At 32.6% G+C, this 24,851-nt stretch overlaps 1 protein-coding gene across 3 annotated transcripts in view; it reads left to right on the forward strand.

Annotated features, from left to right (window-relative positions):
• LOC127726349 (proteasome maturation protein-like) overlaps positions 1 to 2,160 on the forward strand; it is a 33,361-nt gene extending 31,201 nt beyond the window's left edge. For all 3 annotated transcript variants that reach the window (XM_052233712.1, XM_052233713.1, XM_052233715.1), the window contains exon 6: positions 2,025 to 2,160. In XM_052233712.1, coding sequence (XP_052089672.1) covers positions 2,025 to 2,092 — 68 coding nt within the window. In that variant the 3' untranslated portion in view covers positions 2,093 to 2,160. The remainder of the gene's footprint in view (positions 1 to 2,024) is intronic.
• Positions 2,161 to 24,851: the final 22,691 nt, after the last annotated feature.

The raw sequence follows: 24,851 nt of genomic DNA on the forward strand, positions 1-24,851 counted from the left end.
CGTCTTTTGAAGACACATTGGATTTCGCACTATAACTTTAGTTTAAGTGAATAGATCTCTATGAAATTTTACCATAAGGTTTAATACCACAAAAGAAAGGTTGGGATCGATTTTGGGGGTTATGGTACCAATAGTTAAGGAATTAGGGGCCAAAAAGGAGCCAAAAATAAGCATTTTCTAGTTTCCAGACAATAACTTGTGGAACGGTGCATGGATCTCTCTGAAATTATACCACAAGTTTCCATACCACAAAGGGATTGTTAGGATTTGCTTTGGGGGTTATGGTTCAAACCGTTTAGGAATAAGGGGCAAAAAAGGGGGGAAAACAAGGTTGTCCTGGTTAATGGACAAATACTATAGTACAAAACATAATTTAAAGCAGTGTAAGGGAGATAAATCAAATACATCATTTGAATTTCCTCCCTTACACTGCTTTTAAATTATGTATAAAGTAATGGTTAATGAACAATTAAGACAATTTAAAACAGTGTAAGGGAGGTAATCCAAATACAACATTTTGATTACTACCCTTACACTGCTTTTAAATTATGTTTAAAGGAAGACCAGTAAAAATATCTGCAAATGTTGCATCTTTTTTTTTTTACAAAAAAATCCATATGAAAGATTTGACACCATATTTTAAATTCTATTATAAAATAGATTAAGTTAGCACTATGGTAAATTTAAATGGGTAATTATGGTTGCAAATTCCATTGGAAATATGAATTGAGATTATGACCATATCTTGAGAGAAAGAATTTTTTGGGGGGAAAAAAGGGGGGGGGGTAAAAAGAAATTGTGGGGGGTCAATTTTTTCTCATTTCAGATTTCAGAAATTAAAAAGAATTATTCTTCAAATATTATTTTTTATAAATTTCAAATATTGAAAAATTTCAAGAAGTAATCTTTAATTGCACAGTATGGCGCATTAGATTTGTAAAATCTTCGACCACATTTATTTATTTGTTATGCCGAATCTGACCGTGTATTTAGATTTTTAATTTTGGGTCCAGTTTTCAAATTGGTCTACATTAAGGTCCAAAGGGTCCAAAATTAAACTTAGTTTGATTTTAACAAAAATTGAATAGATGGGGTTCTTTGATATGCTGAATCTAACCATGTGTTTATATTTTTGACTTTGGGCCCAGTTTTCAAGTTGGTTCAAATTGGGGTCCAAAATTAAACTTTGTTTGATTTCAACAAAAATTGAATATATGGGGTTCTTTAATATGCTGAATCTAACCATGTATTTAGATTTTTTATTTGTGGGCCCCGCTATCAAATTGGTTCATATTGAGGTCAAAAGGGTCCAAAATTAAACTTTATTTGATTTCATCAAAAATTGAATTATTGGAGTTCTTTGATATGCTGAATCTAACCGTGTATTTAGATTTTTAATTTTGGGTCCTGTTTTTTTAAATTGGTCTACATTAAGGTCCAAAGGGTTCAAAATTAAACTTAGTTTGATTTTAACAAAAATTGAATTCTTGGGGTTCTTTGATATGCTGAATCTAAAAATGTGTTTAGATTTTTGATTATGGGCCCAGTTTTCAAGTTGGTCTAAGTTGGGGTCCAAAATTAAACTTTGTTTGATTTCAACAAAAATTGAATATATGGGGTTCTTTGATATGCTGAATCTAATCATGTATTTTGATTTTTGGGCCCCGTTATCAAATTGGTCCACATTGAGGTCCAAAATTAAATTTTGTTTGATTTCATCAAAAATTGAATTCTTTGGATTCTTTGATATGCTGAATCTAACCATGTATTTAGATTTTGGATATTGGACCATAATAGGTAAATTAAAAATTATTAAGTTCATTCTGTGTCAGAAACCTATGCTGTGTCAAATATTTAATCACAATCCAAATTCAGAGCTGTATATATCAAGCTTGAATGTTGTGTCCATACTTGCCCCAACTGTTCAGGGTTCAACCTCTGCGTTCGTATCAAGCTGCGCCCAGCGGAGCATTTTATTATCAAAATGTTTGAATTTTTTATAAAAATATTTTTTTTTTTTTTAGGTCCATATGAATCAGAAATGGTTGGTGAGCCTCATTTGTTGTTGGAGAAGAGACAAGGAATGTTATAAAGTTTGTCATAGACATTGTCACACTGTACTGTTCTGTATTATTTCAATAAATTTATGTCATAAAACAATTGGAGTATTTTCTATTTATATGATACAACAGCAAAATGTATTGTCTTTGTAATGTACTACGAGATGTTTTGGTGAAGAAAAACATAATCTTTTCCATCCTCACATCTTAAGAATTAGAAGTTTCAAAACTTTCATAACAAAATCAAAGTGTGACCTAGTGTCTTTGATCTTCTTACTTCTTACAAGTGTCTGAAGAATTGATACCAATAGGAATGCCGACAACCTGCTTGAAAATTATACTTCCAAATTCAACAAATATTTTGAAATGGATCTGATAACATGCTTAAGCCTATTTACAAAAAAAATAAAAATAAAAACAACCAAAATACAAACAACAGTCTACAAAACACAACATAGGCAACTAAAGACTGAGCAATAGGAACCCCCAAAAATCGGGGGATCTCAGGTGCTGTGGAAGGATAATAAGCAGATTCAGACCACAAGTGGCACCCGTTGTGTTGCCCATGTCTGTACAAATTCGTTGCGGTCACATTTGTGGACACATGAGGACTCCATTATTGTTATTAGACCCCTACCGACAAAGTTGAAGGTGACTTTAGGTTTGCACTCTGTCCATCCGTCAGTCCGGCAAATCAGTTTTCCACTTTTTTTCTTCTTGCTTGAAGATATTGATTTGATATTTGGTATATATTTTCATTATGACAAGTTATAGATCAAGTTTGAAATTTGTTCCGTTCTGATGATTTTGTTCAGAGTTATGGTCCATGGACTTAATAAATTCACTCAAATATTCAGTTTTCTGCACTTTTTTCTTCGTGCTTGAAGATATTGATTTGATAATTGGTATATATAGTGTTATGACAAGTTACAGATCAAGTTTGAATTGCAGAGTTATGGTCCTTGGACTTGGAAAATTCACTAAAATAATCAGTTTCCACATCTTTTCTCATCATGCTTGAAGATATTGACTTGATACTGTAAATTCAGAAATTATTGCGTGCATTTATTATTGCGATTTTGTTATTTTAAACTAAAATGTTTAAATTATTGCGATTATTATTAACAACTATAGGTCACCGTACGGCCTTTAACAATGAGCAAAACCCATACCGCATAGTCAGCTATAAAAGGTCCCGATATAACAAATGTAAAACAATTCAAACGAGAAAACTAACGGCCTGATTTATGTACAAAAATGAACGAAAAAAAAAGTATGATACACAGAAACAAACGACAACACTGAATTACAGGCTCCTGACTTGGGACAGGCACCAGGCACATACAAATGTGGCGGGGTTAAACATGTTAGCAGGGGCCCAACCAATGCCCCAACCTGGGATAGTGGTGTAACAGTACAAGATAAGAACAAACTATAAAAATGTTTTAAAAAAGGCTTAACTCTTACTTATACATCCCCACAACAATAAGACATTTAAGTACAGACCTGTGAGTACTCGCAATTACTGACAGCAAGTTCAAAGCCAATAACAACTAATAAAAAAATCATGCATCTAAGACAAAAAGACTGAAATATTCATAAGTCTTATTTCTTATTTAAAGGTAAAGATATTCTCTAACCTCTTTTATTTTCTTCAATTTTTCAGGACTTATTATTATACACCCAAGCTTCTTTTTAAAGCGGAGGAATAAAGATATAGTAATTGGAGAGTCCGTCCGTCCGTCTCTCCTTGTGTCCCTCTTTTATATACTTTACTACTCTTTAACCGCTAGACAGCCTGGTGTGTGCCTTTTCAGAATCTTTACCATATATTCTGCACCGTTTATTCTGTTTTTTTTTTGTCATACTTATTTTTAGGGGTTTTCCCATTACATAATCAAAGACTTTGCTATAGATTTGTTTCGGAGGTTCTAAAATTTATCCTGAACTGGTACTCGACTTTTGACTCAAAATCGAAGTTTAACTTTAAGAGTAACTCGAAATATAACTTGAAAATCCTCTCGAACTTAAACTCGAACTTCAACTCGAACTCTAACTCGATAGGAAGCCGCGCTTGTAGTAAACAAGATTAATGCAATTTACCACCTCGCAACTCCTAGAATTTGTGTTCCAGATATAATACACGGAAAGAGATTTGAATACCACAAAAGGAACTGATAGGAATTAAGTTTTATTCATATATATATATATGATAAAACATGAGGTGTGAATGTTCGTCCAGTAGCAAGTTAAATGCATGTTCAGGGTGAGAACTTATAATTATGAGATATGATTATATACCCTGCTTTTTACTAGGCCGACATAGACGGATTTGTAACATGCTAGTTCACTGAGTAATAGTTCACAGGAAAAACATGTCACCTTATCCGCACATATTATTCTTATTTAGGACCTACCAATCTTTGATAATACCTCCAAATGCCACAAACTAATTGGGGAAGCAGCAAATACCAACTTTTGTCTTTGGTTTGAACTGGCTGGGAATCGAATCCACGGCGATCCAAATATTAGTGGACATTTTGTTTGATTTTATTTTATCTTTTCAGTTCATTTAAACTGTATAATCTTGACTTGCAGGAAAAAAGAAAATGAATCAGTTAAAACAGAGGGAAATTAAAATCATATTGTTTTTATGTTTCTATTCATCATACTTTCTGCAAAAAAAGTAAAAAATCAGTTTAAATTATCTGTTCAGGACAATAACTCCAATAAGGGTGAATTTACAATTTCAGTCATTTGGCTTTATTGTAGATCTGACTTTGCTAAACACTTTTGCTGTTTACAATGTCTCTTTATCTATTATATTGTTCAAGGCAACCAAAATCTGTGACCTAAAATGAACAATTCCTGGACAGTAAACTTACATTGGGTTGTCCAAATGGTGTGAAAATTTCATGTCAGTGCTTAAGGTTTTGAGATATAAGTCAAAAACTGCATTTCCCCTCATAATCATTTTTTAGCAACGGTGAGCATATTTTTTAATACAATATACATGTAATATGATAAGACTTTTCTGGATTGAAATGAGAGAAATTAAGAATTCATCATTTTAATTGCATGTTTTGAATTGTTGTGTAATTCTGAAATAAGATTGTACAGACTAAAAAAATTATACATGTTTGCTGAAATATAAGGTCACCAATAAAAGGGCACTAAATCAACGATCAAAAAGAAAAAGTACCGATTTACAGTTACTGAAAACTAGTCTAATACCAATTATAACAAGAAAAAAATCAGGTTTCCTCAGACTAAAATATCAATCAATTCTAATCAAATTATTCTGAAATTTGATATGTCTATATAGTCTAGGTCGAAAAGACGGTACTTGTTTTTGCAACTATAACATTTCACATACGGTCTAAAATATTTTTTTTATCCCTTAGGGCCATGTGAGCCTATGTCCGTCGTCGTAAATTATTTAAAAATCTTCTCTTAAAAAACTGCGCCAAATACGAAATTTATTTCGCGAAAGTGAGACATGGCGACGGCGTCAACTTTAGGTACAGTCTGTGGTTAAAAATGTTTAAGATATTAATTACTTTTTCAAACCTAAATGGAATTTTATGAAATTCGGACAGAAGCTTGTTTATGTATCCAGAGCAAAATTTTGAAAATAATTATTTTTAGTTTACCGTATTTTTCTTATAGAAGGATTTTTTTTTTTACAGTTAACATTCAGATTTAGTCTGAGGTTAAAGTTTTTCAGTCATCAATAACTTTATCAAACCTTCACGAAATTTCATGAAATTTAGACAGAAGCTTGTTTATGACCATAAGACAGTATCCAGAGTGAAATTTTAAAAATATTTATTTTCATTTTTCCGTATTTTACTGGTAAATGGACTTAGTTTTTTTTTACAGTTAACAAGTAGATGCAGTCTGGGGTTAACGTTTGTTGTACATCAATTACTTTGTCAAACCTTCATAGTTTTATGAAACTTTGGCAGATGCTTTTTAGTAATTAAGAGAAAATGTCGGAAGCAAATGTTTGAAAATATATATATTTTTTTCTTCATTTTTAGTATATTTCTGATAGATGGACTTTGATTTTTACGGTTCAACCTGAGATTCAATTTTCATGGATTGTTATGAAACTTGGACAGACGCTAATCTTCAAGACCTAGAAATAACATCTAAAAAAAAAAATATTTTTTTTTTAAATATGTATTTTACTGATGAACGGACTCAATTTTAAACACCCAGTCTTTGATAGAACCATGCAAAAGGTCTATAAGTGGGTACACATGACATGTCAACCAAATGTAATGAAATTTTGCACATATATTATGATAGTCAAGAAAAACAAATCTATCTTTAAAACCTGATTTTAGGCTATTTTTAGATTTTGCAGCGCCATCTATTGGAAAAGGCTTAATTTCCCAAAATTTCCACAAAAATGTCACAATTTTGTTACTCTGAATATGCTAGATACGATTATGTTTAGCTGATATTTGGATTGATTTTTATAACAAGCATCATTCGTCCTTCGAAACTTGACAACATGTTTTTGCTTGAGTATAGCTATATTTTGGGGCTAACCGGTCTAAAAATGGCATTTTGGAAATTTTTTTATACTTCCTAAAACGATCAACAAAAAGACATGACATCTTTTAAAGTACTATGATTTTTTTTAGTGTTTTAAATATTTCTATAAAGGTTTACATGCGTGCTACAAGTTTTAGGATTTTTGAGCTGGGGTCTCCTATACCGTTACCATGGCAACGGAATAAAAATGTGTAATTTTCACGTATTTTTCACAAAACTTAAATCATGACAACTGATTATCTTATGACACTGGCTTATGATATTTGGCATGAAGGTGTATAACAAAAAGACAGTGTATCTCATAAAAATTAAAACCGTCAAATGACCTTGACCTTTGACCTCAAGGTCAAAATTCTTGATTTGTTTACATTTTCTAATCTGGAGCACACCTTTCCCTCTCCCTTGACAAAGTCTTCTAATACTTGACACACAAGTGCAACACCTCAATATGATGTGTCGCGTACCATGGATGATGACCTTGATCTTTGACCTTCAAGGTAAAATGTTTAATTTTATATGTCACCCTAAAACCAAACATATTCTTTCTTGCCATGTCAATATGAAAATGAAGAGATGTGGACTGATTGCTTATGAGACAACTATCCACCACAGTTATAATGAAGTGGTAGTAAGTAATTTATAGGCCACAGAACGTGCAGCTAAGGGTTTGTCCCTAGGGGTAGCCCCGCCCCCTCATATAATAATGTTGTTATTTAGATTTATCTAAAAAAAAAAAGAACCACATCCTTAACCCATATTTGCCTTTCTAGTTCTTCATGGGGGAGGGGGGGCATGCCCTGCCCCCTACATACCATTAATGGTAAAATAGCTTGAAATATGTTCATATCCCTACCTCTAAATCATATATATATATATATATATATATTCTCAATCAGCATGACCACACCTTTGAGTACTATATATTGTTTTGCTGTGGTTCGTGCCCCTTATATACACTGTTCAAATACCACCCCTAAACTATATATTCTTATAAATATATCTTGACTAGACCAATTAAGTGTAACATATATTTTGTCCCTCATGTCCTACCCCCTCGTTCGTAAACAATTTGTAAGTGTATTGAAAACAGTGTTATTTCCATGCATTAAACAGATATTCTTACTTGCAATGGCAATCTTTTTTTTTTTACCAGAGTGACTTCTACAGGGGAGATATTAGTTTTTATTCACTAAAACGGTTCTACCTAGTAGTAATTAAATTCAAAGATAATTTGGTAGAATTCTGACTTTATGCAGAAAATTTTGAAATTCTGTGAATTCAGAACTTACTGTGTGTAATAAAATTATTGCCTATGCATGGTTGACCGTCAAAAATGTGAGATTAAAGCAGATATAATTTTTTTGAATATTGTACAAAAAAAGAAAATGCAACTAAGGTCATGTCACAGTCTGGGCCATATAGGTCTAACTACATGGTGTGGGGTTTCCCAGTTTGTTGCAGATCGTGTGGAGACCTCTGGGTGTACATTTATGGTTAGTTAACTTCTGAGATGAAATGTTGTCTCCTTGACATATACCCCATATATGTTCTAGTTGTCACCCTCAGCATCACATTGCGGCCGGGAATATATATAACTGCTGTTCGTTCGTCTGTCCTTCCGAGCATCGGTCCGGATTGTAATCTTTCTAGCATAATTAATCGCTATCTAATTTGGATTAAATTTATGCAGTAGCTTTCTACAAACAACCGGTCAAGTTTGAAAATGAGCCCTGTTCAAACATATAGTAGGAGGGTGACATTGAAAATCTGTTGTGCTATTCATATTGCAATATTTTTTGAATTTACAGAAACATATTTTGAAGGTCTCGATCAGAAAGTTTCGAGATACATTGTACATGTAAAAGTCAGCTTGTTAGATTTCCCAAAATAAACTAAGAAAACCATGAAGATATGATAAATAAAGGCTTGGTTTTGAAAAGGCCCAAGCAAGTTGTAAAATTTCCCCAAAATTGAAAGAGAACTTATTATAATACCACATCTTCTTATTTTTATATTGTATGCTTTTTTGATCAAGGAGAAAAAAAAACTTGAAAAAACCTCGTTATGAAGGCATTTGCGATCGCCTTAAAAAACAACTCCATATAAAATGTTTCCACTAAAAGAATGGTTATCATCAAATTAGGTCAGAAGCTTATTTGGAAACTTTACCTTAAAGAAAACAAATGAAATGATGGACAATTCTAGTACAGTGGAAACAATTGATGAAGCAGATGCAGTACATGATTCAGACTTCAATGAAGTACTACTATCAAATATTGAATATATTGAACTCAAGATCAGTTGAGGACTTTATAACGAGAAATGATTGCTTCTTCTTCTGTCTAATATATGTGTTTATATAACAGAAATATTTGTGAATGTATAATGGCATGCATCTGCTGCATCACAATTTGGTAGTAAAATGATTTTCGTGAGTGTTTGGTCCTTGGATCCAGCATGCACTGTACATTCAAGTCTGGCAGTTGAATTCTAAGTTTGACTACATTTTGACAGTCTAAGAATCATATCTAGTTATTTTTGTAAGCACCAGATTTTTATTTAAGGGAACATATTACCCAACTATAAAAATACAGTCTCTGAAATTTTTTTTAAAGTACAATTTAAGAACAAAGGGCCAGTGTGAGCTTTCCCCGTCAATTGGCGTCAGTCGTCCGTTGTGGTCGTCCGTTAACTTTTACAAAAATCTTCTCCTCTGAAACTATTGGGCTAGATTTAACCAAAATTGGCCACAATCACCATTGGTGTATCAAGTTTTAGAAATTGTGTGCGATGACGACCACCCCTTTTTTCCAACCAACATGACCGACACGGCTAAAAATAGAACTTACGGGGTAAAATGCAAGTTTTGTGTATTATCTTGAAAACTGCTATAGATAGAGAAAATCTGACAGGAACAGGAATTTTCAAATTGTTGCGATCTCCCTACCATCTATTTACGTCAAAACTGTCAGACGAGCTCGTGTTGGAGTTTTTGTCCTTAAATGACATCATTTTTGCCTATTATTTACATAAAAAACCTCTTACGATTTTTTTGTATAACATGTATTCCTTTTAGGTTATTGACATTATCAAATACTTTTTTCTGTGTTTATATTTATATAGGGAGAGGATGACACTAATGTTGTGTCCAATCCCTTTTGCTACTTTTGAAGATAAGATATGTTTAAACTAAATAAATTAAACTATGGATTTCTTTAAAGTATTATATTGGTTTTGCTCATTGTTTAAGGCACTACTATCAAGGGGTTATGTTCGGCTATTGTCCCATTGGCTATCGTACCACATCTTTCTCATATTAATAATAACATTTGCAAAAGCTATTTTTTCTATTATATATAATTATTGTTATCATTCTAAGGGGAGTTAGTTCTGACAAGTTTTTTTTTTATAAATATACCCTTATACCCTTTCCATATCTTTTTGATAGGGTGCTGCTTCTACGTTTACTAACAGCTACAGATTTCGATAGTTTCAAATGCCCTCGATGATAAAAACACAAACAAAACTTTATAAATATTTTAACCGGAGTTATTATGATTGGACAAACAAGCACTACCTGTCAAAACGCGGACGTGACAGAAGACACCTTTCAGTAGCGTCAACAGTAAACATTTGGTATAAAATTTAATTTGTTCATGTTTTTGTTCATATATCATAAACAAATGGTTTGGATCCAGATATTTCTGATTGTTATGTTGAAATAACTTGTTATACATACAAATTGTAAGTACATAGCACGCTAAGTGTTTTTACCCGAAAAGAGAAAACAAGTTTTTTGTAGAGTTACAGAAGTCAGTAAATTTAGGACGGTAGATCCTAAATGACACGTGTACATAACTACACACATTTCTGTATGGTCTTAATTTATGCGATATCTATGTATTGTTTGATACAATAATGAAAAGTTCACTCAAATAGCATACATAAGACTTAAACCATCTTCATGTTTGCATCACATATGCCTTGATCATTCAAGGCATGAAAGTTTATCCTACAGACAAAAGTCTGTTCATCTTCTACAGGTCTTATAATAGAGATCAAGGTGCAGTCAACGCAAACAATTACATTCAGCATAACATAGATACTGTACAAATATTGTATAATTCCTATAAATGCTGCTTGTTCATTGAAAAATTTATTTCGGTCAGAAGAGAGATGCAAATTAACTCTACTACGGAGGATATTGAACGACTGACCGAAGACTAGGTTATCCCATGAATATCTCTTATCTCGAACACGAAACCCCCCTTTTGCATAATACATAAGGTAACTTGTCAATACTTGGCAGAAAGGAGGTTGCCCTTTCAAAGCGTGGTAAAAGTTTATCTGCAAACTCAAATATGCCCTGTCTATCAAGACGGTATATAGCGAGATATAATATCTGTGTCGTTTAAATTGTCCATGATTTCAATCCTTTCCCTGAAAACCCTTTGTCGGCTAAAGTCTCGGCGTCGGTTGTGCCTCAAAATGTGCAAGGCGACGGCCATCTTTGATGTAACGATCGCTTTGCGACAGGTTTAACTACACGCAAATAGCGTTCGCGATTCACACGCAATGTACGACCATCGCAAAGTACGATTGTTTTATGAAACGGAATTTTAGCGTTACGTTTGGTTAACGATCAAACGTACGCTAACGATTGTTTTATGAAACGGCAGCCTGGTACAATATCATCTCCCCCAAAACAACACATAATAACTTGATCGCATTCGCAATATCAGATATTTATTGCAAACTGCATCCTCCCTATAAAAACAACAAAAGATAAAGACCATCATTCCCAATATTAATTATAGTACTCCAGGTACAATACCGTCTCCCCCAAAACAACACATAATGACCTTGTCCGCATTCGCAATAACGGATAATTATTGTACAATGCATCCTCCCCATAAAAACAAAAGGAAATGACCGGCATGGGTAATATCAGGTTCACCTGGTACAATACTGTCTCCCAAAAAACAACACATAATGACCTTGGCCGCATTTGCAACATCAGATATTTATTGTACAATGCCTCCTCTGCCTTAAAAACAAAAGGGAATGACTAGCATGGGCAATATCAGGTTCACCTGGTACAATACTGTCTCCCATATAAAACAACACACAATGACCTTGTCCGCATTCGCAATATTGGATATTTATTGTACAATGCATTCTCCTCATAAAAACAAAAGGAAATGACCGTCATGGGCAATATCAGCTTCTTCTGGTACAATACTGTCTCCCCCCAAAACTACACATAATGACCATGACCGCATTCGCAGTATCAGATATTTATTGTACAATGCCTCCTCCCCATAAAACAAAAGAGAATGACCAGCATGTGCAATATCAGGTACTTATGGTACAATAGCGCCTCACCTAAAATAACACATAATGACCTTGCAATATCAGATATTTACTGTACAATGCATTCTCCGAATAAAAAAAACCAAAAGATGATGACCAGCATTCCCAATATCAAGTACTCCTGGTACAATACCGTCTCTCCAAAACAACACATAATGACCTTGTCCGCATTCGCAATATCGGATATTTATTGTACAATGTATCTCAACATAAAAACAAAAGGAAATGACTAGCATGGGCAATATCAGGTTCTCCTGGTACAATACTGTCTCCCCCAAAACAACACATAATGACCTTGACCGCATTCGCAAATCAGATATTTATAGTACAATGCCTCCTCCGCCATAAAAACAAAAGGAAATGACCGGCATGCCCTATATCGGGTATTCCTGATACAATACCGTCTCCCCAAAACAAAACATACTGACCTTTTCCGCATTCGCAATATCGGATATTTATTGTACAATGTCTCCTCTCCCTTAAAATCATAAGATAACGAATGACCAGCATGCCCAATATCGGTTATTCCTGGTACAATACTGTCTACCCAAAACAATACATCATGACCAAATGCAAATAATGACCATGACCAGCATGCACAATATAGGGTGTTTCGAGGTTTGTTTTATCGATGTGTGTTCTTGTGTTTTGTTATCCAACTTCCCAAAGTTGAATATGATTTTTTTCTGTTATGATTTTAATATATTCCCTTTAGCATTTTTTGTTTGTTTTGTTGACCCACTGATCTAGGTTTAAAAAGGTAAAATTGAAAGCTACAAAAAACTTTTTTACCACGCAACACGCTCTTGTGCTTGTCAAATGCTCGGGAACATCGTATGTGAATGTCTTTTGTTATGTTGCGGTTTTTTTTTGTAATTTATTGAAGTTTTATTAGTTGACAGTCACTTTTAAGTTTACTTTCAATATTACATTGGTTGCAATGAATTACCGGGATTTCCCAGTGAAATAAAAACGATAATTTCACATGGAAATAAATCCGATAATTTCGTTCCTCTGACGACATACAACAATGGATATTGCCAACACGTTGTCGATGCCGTTGCGTCAAAACGAATTGAAAACGCGTAGAAAAATATAGTTCCTTCCATTTTCTACTTTGTTTCAATTAAAAACTCCATGGTCAATGTAATATAAAGAAAAACTAATCCCAGAATAAAAAATTTGAAAAATGTTCGACTCGTGACCGAACGATATTAACACTGATAATTAACGCATGCGCTACGTGCATTCGTGAATACGTTTGATCCATATCATTTCCTTTACCAGAAATACTCTTTTACTATACTCTGATTTCTCACGTCACTTAAATGTTTTATGTGCTACTGAATCCCTGCATCTTAGAACTGATAAATTAATTGTGACTGCTTGACATTTAACACCCGCCTTTATTCTTGTGTACATAATCCAACCCTACCTTAAGAAATATATTAATTTCATCATTTAAAAACAGTTATGGAAGAAGTCTTAAAAAATAGTCTTCCCCATTAGTAAATTCACTCCTTAGCCCAATGTACTGACGTAGATTTTATGCTCAACTAAACGCACAAATGACGTCAACACTTCAGGTCTATTAACAGTAAAATACCTGTCGAAATAAACTGCATATCATACGTCTGTTGAGACTAGAATATTTACAAAATAATAATAGTATTGTCTAAGAAAGGATTTTTTTATGGGCATTTTTCCCTTAATTTCATCATCCTCTGAATGTTGAAAAAAGTGCCCATCAAAATCCAAAACATATTCTAGCTTTCTAATAGATATAAGAAGATGTGGTATGAGTGCCAATGAGACAACTCTCCATCCAAGTCAAAATTTATAAAAGTAAACCATTATAGGTCAAATTACAGTCTTTAACACGGAGCCTTGACTCACACCGAACATCAAGCTATAAAGGGCCCCAAAAATTACTAGTGTAAAACCATTCAAACGGGAAAACCAACGGTCTAATCTATATAAAAAACGAGAAACGAGAAACACTTATGAACCACATCAACAAACGACAACTACTGAACATCAGATTCCTGACTTAGGACAGGTGCAAACAATTGCAGCGGGTTTAAACGTTTTAATGGTACCAAACCTTCACCCTTTTTCTGAACAATAGTGTAACATCACAACATAGAAAGACACACTATAAAATATCAACTGAAATGGCTTAACTAAATCAAAGGACATATTAACACCAGTGAACATACACTGAACAAATAAATTTGACCTATGATACAATGTATATACAAAATAAATAAACTAAGGGAAGAATAATAAAAGTAACATGTTATACCGCTATGAAATGTTAAACAATTTAAGAAAAACAATATGCTTGAACAAAAATATCAGCCATTTGCAATTACTTTAAACACAGGTAAATGAAAATAATTTTTTTTGTTAGGTATACGTGTACAGTTCAAATAGAGAAAGGAAATATTTTGACAAAATAAATAAGTTTGATGTTCATAGTACGAAGTGAAAATACATAGTAATACCAAACACCTATCAAAGCTGGTATATAGACCAGATATAACCCTGAATAACATTAAATAACAAAAAAGCATTACAATTAGTACCAACAGGTCAAATAAACAAGAAAGTACGATTTGAGAGTACTCGCAGTTACTGACAGCTAGTTAAAAGCCAAAAACAATTAATAATAAAAAAATCATGCATCAAAGACTAAAATCAACTAAAACACATCCCAGGGATTTAGTATTTTAACGTCATGGACAGTCAAAGAAGACAAACAAAAATGGATTGAGCTTTTATAAATATATTATATATCTTCTGCTTCTGCCAGATAATGGCTGCAATCAACAAACGTATTGAACTGCCATGGATTTGGTGCGCATAAACACACTAAGAGAAAATACATTCATAGCATGTAAATGTTCTTTTTGTTCTCAGGCTCTCCCCTACATTGAAGAAGACAGCAAATGCTGTCTTGTGATTAATGGCTTAAATGCCATCATAGAAGAACAAAAAAAAAAAGATTTAGTGATCGATGTGTTAACATTACTGATTACATTGTTAAGTTGCTTGAAAAGGAAGACAGTCCGGACTTAATGCATATACCCAAAGCTCATGTGTCAGGGCAGCCAATACAAACAAAGTAAGTCATTTGAACAAAACATTTAGTAACAAAAAATTTATTATAATCAGTATTATTCCTGTTAATTTGTTTTTTTTATACAATCAAGATATATATATATATATATATATATATAAAGAAAAGTTAAGTAGAATCCGTATATAAGAAAATTAATAAAAGATAATAACGGTTTCAATAGGAATCACCCTTCATATTTTACGCGTCAGGTGACGTTGTTGTTCCATAGGTGGTTAATCGGGCGTTTTAAACGCGTCAGACGCTTGAAACCAACGTAAACAAACAATGACACCAAGAAATGATCCTCTGGATAGCTTCAAGTTACCGAAAGGAAAGGGAGGAGTATCCATACTCTGGCCATTACAATGGTCCAGCAAAATTAAAAAACTAAAAGATGGAAATGAGAGGGTTATAGCAGTTAATATTACATCAACCAATGATATATGCCGTATCAATGCCTACATGCCAACACATCATGACAACGAATTCACAACATGAATATATGGAGTGCCTGGACATTATTTTTGACATAATACAGAAGTATGAAAATACACACAAAATAGTGCTAGCAGGAGATCTGAATGGTACATTACAAACTTCCAGAGCAAACAAGCATGATAAAATACTAAGAAAATTTATTGGCGATGTAAACTTGACTACTGGTGTTGAAATCGAAAATACCCATACCTTTTTTCATCATGCTGGAAATTCATCCTCACAAATAGATTATATACTTGTACAAGACAAAAAGTTAGTTACAGAGTATAAAATTGAGGAAAAATCAAGTGCAAATACATCAGCACATTCAATTGTAAAGATGGAAATAGCCTGCCAGATGACAAATATCAGAAACTCAAGTAACAAAAACAACAAAGCAAAATTCAAAATGCTTTGGGAGCAAATAGACAAAGAGAGCTACAACAACGCTATACAGCAGGATATCAATTCGATTGAAGAGGAAAAAGATGTCAATATTCAATTAAAAGTATTAATGGAAACACTAACTAAGGCAGGAAAAAGAACAGTCCCAACTAAGCTGTTACAAACTAAAGGGCCAAAATGGAAAGCCTCGCCAGAAGTACTTACAATTTTGAAATCATGTAGGGAAATATATAAGAAATGGCAAGACATAGGGAAACCAAAAGAACACCACCTAGCAATTGAATTAAAAAATGAGAAAAAGAAACTGAGAAGTAAGCAAAGAGCAGAACATGCAATAGAAAGACAAACATTTTACCAACAAATAATGGATAATCCGAATACTCAGCTATTTTACAGACTGCCGGATAAATAGAGGCAGAAGCAACAGTCGAACTACAACCAACTGTCTGAAAATAGATGGAGAGTATATCTTTTGTCATGAAGATCAAAGAAAAAGATTTGCACAATATTATGAAGATCTCAGTGTCCCAAAAGAAGAAATATATGACAATTCCTATCTTAATCTATGCAAAATTCGACAAAGCTATGTACAAGAGGCTTTAGAAGAGTACGAAGACAATCCTGAACTCTTTACAGACACGGACATAGAGAAAGCAATAGATTGTCTTAACACCAAAAAAAGTCCGGATGAATTTGGACTTACAGCTGAGCATCTTAAATATGCTAAAAGTACTATAGCACCAGCAATGAAGTCAATTTTTAACAACATTCTAATATACAGAAAGGTACCAATATTTTTCAAGTCTGGTATACTTACACCAGTACTAAAGAAAGAAAAAGACCCAACAGAGACGAGTAACTATAGAGGCATGCATAACAGTAACACCAATAACTGGGAAAACCTTTGAATACTCATTTCTAAACAAACTGATGATAGAACCAAAAACAGACCTCCAATTTGGATTCACCAAAGTTTTATCGCCAATCATGGCAAGCTTAATCATTTCAGAAGCTAGATATGAGAAAAAAAAGGGGAATGACAATTTCTATATAAACATTCTAGATGTAAAATCAGCATTTGATGTAGTCCAACACATTATACTGATGGATAAAATGCTTAATCAAGAAATCCATCCAATATATTGGAAAATACTAACAGACCTATATACTGACTTGACTACAAAAGTTAAATGGCTTGATGGCATAAGTAATCCTTTCCAAATTAAACAAGGTGTAAGACAGGGAGGAATTCTATCAACCCATCTATACAAAATCTTTGTCCAAGATCTTCTGGTAGAATTGGAACAAAATTCAATAGGATACCAGTTAGGAAATATATACGTAGGATCACCAACTTGCGCCGACGATATAGCCTTTATATCGAATGACAAGAATGAACTACAACTAATGCTAAATGTGCTCGGTAGATATGCAAACGAACACCACTACAGTATACATCCAACAAAAACCCAAATCATAGATTGTTCCAAAACAAAAAGTGATTACAACTGGAAACTAGATGGAAATGATGTAACAATAGCTAAATCAGGTGTACACCTAGGACTTACGAGAGCTGAAAGCAACGAAAGTCACATAAATGTACAAGAGAGAATAAAATTAGTAAGAAGAACTAAATACGCCCTCATGGGATCAGGCTGTCATGGTACAAACGGTCTAGACCCACCAACCTCATATCAAATTTACAAAACCTATGTCATTCCAAGGTTAATTTATGGACTAGAAGTGCTACCTCTAACAAGATCTGATATCGAACAGTTGGAAAAATTTCATAGAAAAAATCTTCGCCAGTTACAATCTCTTCCAGAAAGAACCGCTAATTCGGCAGTGTTACTACTGTTAGGAGCTCTACCAATAGAAGCAGAAATTCATAAAAGAGCTTTGTCTCTCCTACATGCTCTACTAACATGCGAAAATGAAAAAATACATCAGCTTATGGAAAGACAAATAACAACAAATTTTGATAACAAAAGTAGCTTCTTTTCAAGAGTTATGGATATATTAGATATGTATGAACTTCCAACCATTATACAACTTCAAGGCAATGTTCCAAAGAAAGAACATTGGAAAAGAACCATCAAGCTGACAATAGACAAATTTTGGAAGGACAAGACCTTAACAGAATCTGAAAGAAAATCTAGCTTAAAGTTTATGAATACGGAAAACTTCGAGATCAATAAACATCATAAAGTCTGGAAAGTAAAGCATTTGCCTCGTTTTGAACTTAGAAAAGCAATAATCAAGACTAGAATGATAACTGGAACATACATACTTCAGGCAGACAAACATAAATTCACTCCCTATACAGTAGAACCACTATGCCAATTATGTAAAACTGACAATGAAGACATAACTCATTTCCTGACAACCTGTCCCATACTTAGTACTACGAGAGAAAAATATTTCCTTGATATAAGAAAAGAGATCACTGATAAAATCACACCAGCAAAATGGAACTGCACCTTCATGAACAAAACTGCGATAGTACAACTGCTAATTGACTGTTCAAAATATAAGGAGCTATTTGATAACTGTGAAAAATTCATGGAAAATATTGAAAGCAAAACCAGAAATATGTTATTCCAAATGCATATAGAAAGATTGAAAATTATGGACAACAAATAGCAAGACACATATTGCATATATATATATATATACATATATCTTTAAGTGGAGGAAATGACAATCAAATGAGAATAATGATTATCATAAGTGACATATATAAACCAACACAGAGTCTGTCATTTAATAATTGTAAGAAATTTAAATAATTAATAAGCATTCCTATCTTTTAACTCACTAATACATTTATGATAGGGTCCATATCATGTATATATCCTTTTAAATTTACTGATGGTGACAAAACAAGCTTCTATTACTTTATTATGATTTTTATATACATTGATCATGAAGTACATATAACCATAGATATAATAGCCATAGATAAAGTACTCAGAATATATCACACTGAGCCCCATGTAGTTTCCTTTGAAATATCAAACGCACGGCACGGCGCGAAGTGGCCTGTGATGTAGATGATATCTGCCGACATCCTCCCAATAGACTAATTTCTTATCATAATTATATTTAAATTATCGGACACGCGTCTTATCAGCTGATAATTAATATGCGTTACCTGTCTCAAGTAAAAATATGACGTGAGGCGGTAGCAATGAAAAGCGTCTGGTTGTAAAAATTGTTCGGATTGTAATTTATTTGGAGAAAATCGGTCAACAAATAAAAAGGTTATGCTGTTGTTGAAATAATAAAATAGAGAAATTATGGAAAATGGACTTAACAGGCACGTAAAATTAAATTGCCATAGCACTTGCATCGGTTGCACTCGGGAAATAAGACCTGTATGATTGACAAGAGGAGACATATCAACTACTGATGGTATACGTGGTTAAGAGGTCGAACCTGGTCGAATTTTTCTATGGCGAGTTAAAGACAATTCTTTTTTATCGAGATTCAAACAGTATAATCACATTTTAGACCAGAAAAACAAAATTATTATATTTAAGAACACAAAAAAAAGTGTTGAAACTTTCTGTCGTAACGGTAACACGAAGTTTTTTAAAAGTAAAGAGAGAAAAAATGAATACATTATAAATTTTAAAACGCCGTTTGGTGAAGAAAACGTAAGTGGTGGACATACTGAATACATTAAATAATTGGGAAATAGCACAATTATCATGTCTCTGATTTTTGTTCTTTTATATATATAATACTTTTCCGCTTACATTTTTGTTGTTGCTTGTTTTGCAATTAAATAGCGGATGGTTTAATCTGATTGTCGATTTCATTTTTGAAGTAAACAATATATCCTTCTTAGAATTGTGTTAGGGGTGTTATTCGTACTATAAATACGGCTATATAACCCTCCGTAAGTCTGCCCGTTTAGTTGTCAACGTACTTTTTGTGTACTTTATTTTTATAACTTCTTTGGTTTGGTATGAAACTAGTTGTGTATTTTCTATTACTGTGATTTATTATATAATCGTTGAATTCACAACGTTCAGTGGAAAATATTTGATGAATATTTAGGACTTATAAGAACAATGTAATTATACATCGATCACCCAGACTTGTATTTTAAGCACGTATATAAACATTCCAAAAAAAATGATGTACCGGAAGATAACGATAACTACCGAACTTGTCCGAAGAATGACATATTACTCTCCCGATTCACAATTTATTAGATATCGATAGACGGCAATTGCCAATGAAGGCTAATTAACACCAAGCGTGACATGTATATAATAAGAGGGTGATAAAATTTCGGCAAATATCATCTGCTTTTGATGTGGGTTCAGTACTTTATCTATGGCTATTATATCTATGATATAACATTCCACTGAGAAAACCTGCCTTTTTAGATTTTACTAAATTCTTACATCTTAACTTATTATTTTAATACATAGATCTTATTAAATAAAACCTCCTTTTAATGTATCTTTTATGCATATTAAAAAGCAAATTCAAATGAAACATATTTTTAATTATAAATAAAACTGAGATACATACATACATGTAAGTGAATCTACTTGTATGGTAGATTATTATATAACAAAAAGGTCCATGTAAATATGCCTTGCATGACACTTTTATTGTTTATTTATATGTGCTGTACATATGTTGGAAAAAGAACATTTTTGTTTTATCCTTTTAAATTTTAAAGTTAAGGTAAAACTCCATATATATTTGGAGGGGCTCCTAATTAAAGGAGGCTGATACTAAGAAGAAGAAGAACATATATTTTAAGAACTTTCAAGCGTTGTAAAACCATAAAATGCCCCAAAGATGTTGTGTGCCTGGGTGTAAGGTTTCTGGGGGACAACGGTTTCCGAATGATCCGACAATGAGGATGAAATGGAGGGTTGCAATCAGGAGGACTGACGGTAAAACAAAGAAGTTGTGGAATCCTGGTCAACATGACGTGGTTTGCTATGACCATTTTCTTGCCACTGATTACCGAAGAACATTGTCAGGTTAGTTATACTAGATAAAGGATTGATATGACAGTTGGTTTTTTTGTATGAAATTTATAAACTTTTATTTTGTTACAAATTTTCAAAGTGTGTGATCTTTGACTTATACATGTAGTTATAGTATTGTCTATTGACAGTGGTTTTTAATTTATATTTGATATTTTGTGCAATTTTTTTTATACAATGTGTACCCATCTTAGTGTTTTAGGTACTTTCCTTTAATTTATTATGTGTGTGTGGGTTTTTTGTGGCCTCTATATTATTACTATATCATATATTAATATAATACTATGAAAAATGTTTCAGTATGTAAATGACTGATAGAAAGCAAAGTTTGATGTTTTCTGTAAACTTGTGCTCTATCATGAAGTGTAAAAAAGTTTTGTTTCTTGGTTACAAATCGAGAAAAGAAACTGAAATCAACTATGATTAAAAAATTCTTGTTATAAACATTCACAAATGGTAGTTTAATTTTTTGTCAAGCAAATACAAAAAAATCATAAGCAAAATAAATCATGTCTATCACAAAAAATGAAAGGATGTTTATTTCTTTTGATACAGCTTCATACTAGGTTTTCTTTTATACTTCACTCTAAGTCATTGTTTATTGTAAAACATCATAAATGTTTATTTTGCACCTGAAACTGAATATCAAAATACAAATGAATACATGTACAAATGTATGTAATATTGTATTAATATTTCTTTTACCTTTTCATATTGATGTTTTTATAAATATTGTTTGATAGTATAAAAAACACTGAAAATGGGTACACTTAAATATGTTTTTGTTTGCATGTTGCTTTGTGTTTTTTGTTTTCTTTCCCTAGGATAACCAAGAGGCAATGAAATCAACAGATCAAGGCTTCTAAAGAAAAATCTTATGAGCTGTTGGGAAGTTTATTTTTATTAGCTTTGTTTACTTCTATTTTAATCCTTAAATTTGAAAATTAATGATATATACAGCAACTGTACACGTAAAAATGTACTATCCATCTTCAATACAGCAAATCAACAACACAAGTAACCCAACACATCTAGTTGTCAACATACATACATGTACATACTGCTGTTTAACAATATACAATGCAAGTGTCTATACAGTATCTGTATTATACAAGTATTTCAAGCTCAAAATTACCATGCAAAAAAAATGTAACGAAATATAAAATAAGCATGATAAGAGAAACTAAAAAAAAAAATGCCATCTTCACATATTTCATCAAATATCTATAGTTGTTATATTCCATGTCATTTGGTCACTTGTACAGAGTTGTCTCATAGGCAATCATACCACATCTTCTTATTTTTATATAAACTTACACAAGCTCAAAGTACTTTTTAAATGTGTTGTTTCACAACTGCATTAACTCAAACCTGTAGCTTTAAAATGTAAAGAAGATGGATACGATGTTATTAAACAAATTCATTGTTTTTTATATGCAGGTGATCGCTGCAGACTTACCGAAAATGCTATTCCTTCTGTGTTCGAATTTAAGATGAAGACATGTTCTGAAGAGTCTCCAAGAGCAAAAAGATTTAAAAGTAGATCTGATACTTCATCAGCAACACCACACTTAATTAATGATGATTCTTTAGAGATCCAATATGAAACTGAAATTGAAACTACAAAAGAAGCTCAGGAGCCAGTTAAATTCAATCTTAATGAATCCTCACAGCAAAACCAAAGTATCCAATGTGACATTCCATCATTTGGTAAATTTTCAATAGAATCGTTCAAAGAAGATGACAAAATTATCAACTATTACACTGGTTTTCAAAATTTTGACCATTACATGATGTTTTTTCATTGTCTTGGACCAAGTGCATTTGAACTTGATTTTAGGTGTAATTTACTCGATCCTATTGATCAACTTTTTATGACTTTAATCAAACTTAGACAAAACAAAGAGGATATTGAATTGTCAATGCTTTTTAAAGTATCACAATCCACAGTTTCTAGGATCATCATCACTTGGATTAATTACCTGTATTTTCAGCTTAAAGAAATTAACATTTGGCCTTCTAAAGAAATAATAAAAGAAACCATGCCTAGAGATTTCTCTAAAAAATTTCCCAAAACCAGAGTGATAATGGATGCTACAGAAATACCAATTGAAAGACCATCAAATGTAGAGTCACAGAGTGCAACTTGGTCAAATTACAAACACAAAAACACGTTAAAGACCATGATTGGATGCAGTCCACGAGGAGCTATAACTTTTATATCTGATTCATATGGCGGTTCTGCATCTGACAGACAAATAATTGAGAAGTCTAATTTACTTGACCCTGCATCGAAATCTTTTGAAAAAGGTGATGCCATTATGGCAGATAGGGGTATACTTGTACAGGATTTATTTGCAAATCAAGGGGTTTAAGTTAATATACCAAATTTCCTGAAAGGTAAATCCCAGTTGGATCCAGCTGAAGTTCTTCATGACCGAAGGGTAGCTTCAAAGCGTATACACATAGAGAGAGTTATAGGTTTAACAAAAAGTTTTAAAATATTAAAACATGGTATTTGTAAGTCAAAGCTGCAATTGGGTTCAAGAATAGTTTTTGTTTGTTTTGCAATTTCAAATTTCAGGAAGAATATTGTACATGGAAATGCTTGATGTTTTAAAAACACAATGTGACTTTATACATTTATTTCCCGTGCATCAGGGAGATATGAAGGTTTGTTCACTCAAGAATATTTATATCTCACGAGGGCTTTGCCCTAGAGAAATATGATTTTTCAAGGGGGGAACAAATCTTCATATCACCCGAATCCAAGGGAAATAAATGTTTTATTCCACTGCCTATGCTTTGTTTACTACATGTACATAAAATATTAGTTTGTATACATTTTTATTCCTTATCTGCTAAACAACACATATGCATTGATAAGGTCAAAAAAATAATATGTGTGTTTCCTACTACATCTTTGAAAAAAATTTGGTAAGAAGGTATGGATTTTTTTTTTATTTTACCCTTTTTTTTTACATTCAGTCTATGGGAGAGACATTCTGACTTTAAAAGTGCTTATTGAAAATGACAAAAAAACTTTAGGGTAGGCTATTTTTGAGCTTAAAAAATAAGGAGGGTAGGGTAATGGGAAACACACATCTTTTTTTATTTGTCCTAAACAGTCCGGATCAAAAGTTAATTATTAGTGTATTTGCTTTAGTGTCTGAAATAAATACAAACACGCTAATGATTTTTCCTATAGCTTTTTAACAAAAAAAGTTCAAATCGTTATGTCACACTATGTAGTCCTAACATTTCAGAGAGGAATATGAAGATTTGTTTAATGATGTGTGGGATAGTCTCAACCAATCAAATATTGAACTAACGTGTAAGCTGTTATATACAATTATAGCCTTTGTATGAGGTCGATACAAGGATATATTGACCTGAAAGAAATATATTGACTGAGGACGAAATCCGAGGTTGATATACTTATTTGGGATGATATATCCTGTATTGACCTCATACATGGGCTATAATTGTTATATTATTAATTTCCGACCAAATTTGTATCAAAACTGTCATTTGATTTTGTTGGAATTTTATAGATATCATATTGTCTCCAAGGCAATAACAACATATCAGATGTTATTTCATTTATTTTTATGTTTGTTTTTTTTTACATCGTATGTATTTGAAGATTTTTTTTCTTCAAATACTCGATCATAGATATTTTTTTATAAAATTTAAACAATATCATGAAATTCATTACATGACGTCACAAAGTATATAGGTTTTAGAGTATTCTAAAAATAACCGTGCAATATGCTTTTTGCTATGCAATATGCTTTTTGCTATCCGCCGTTTTCTACCTAGCTTCGA

Source organism: Mytilus californianus, unplaced genomic scaffold (genome assembly GCF_021869535.1).
Source record: "Mytilus californianus isolate M0D057914Y unplaced genomic scaffold, xbMytCali1.0.p SCAF_17, whole genome shotgun sequence".
NCBI lineage: Eukaryota > Metazoa > Mollusca > Bivalvia > Mytilida > Mytilidae > Mytilus > Mytilus californianus.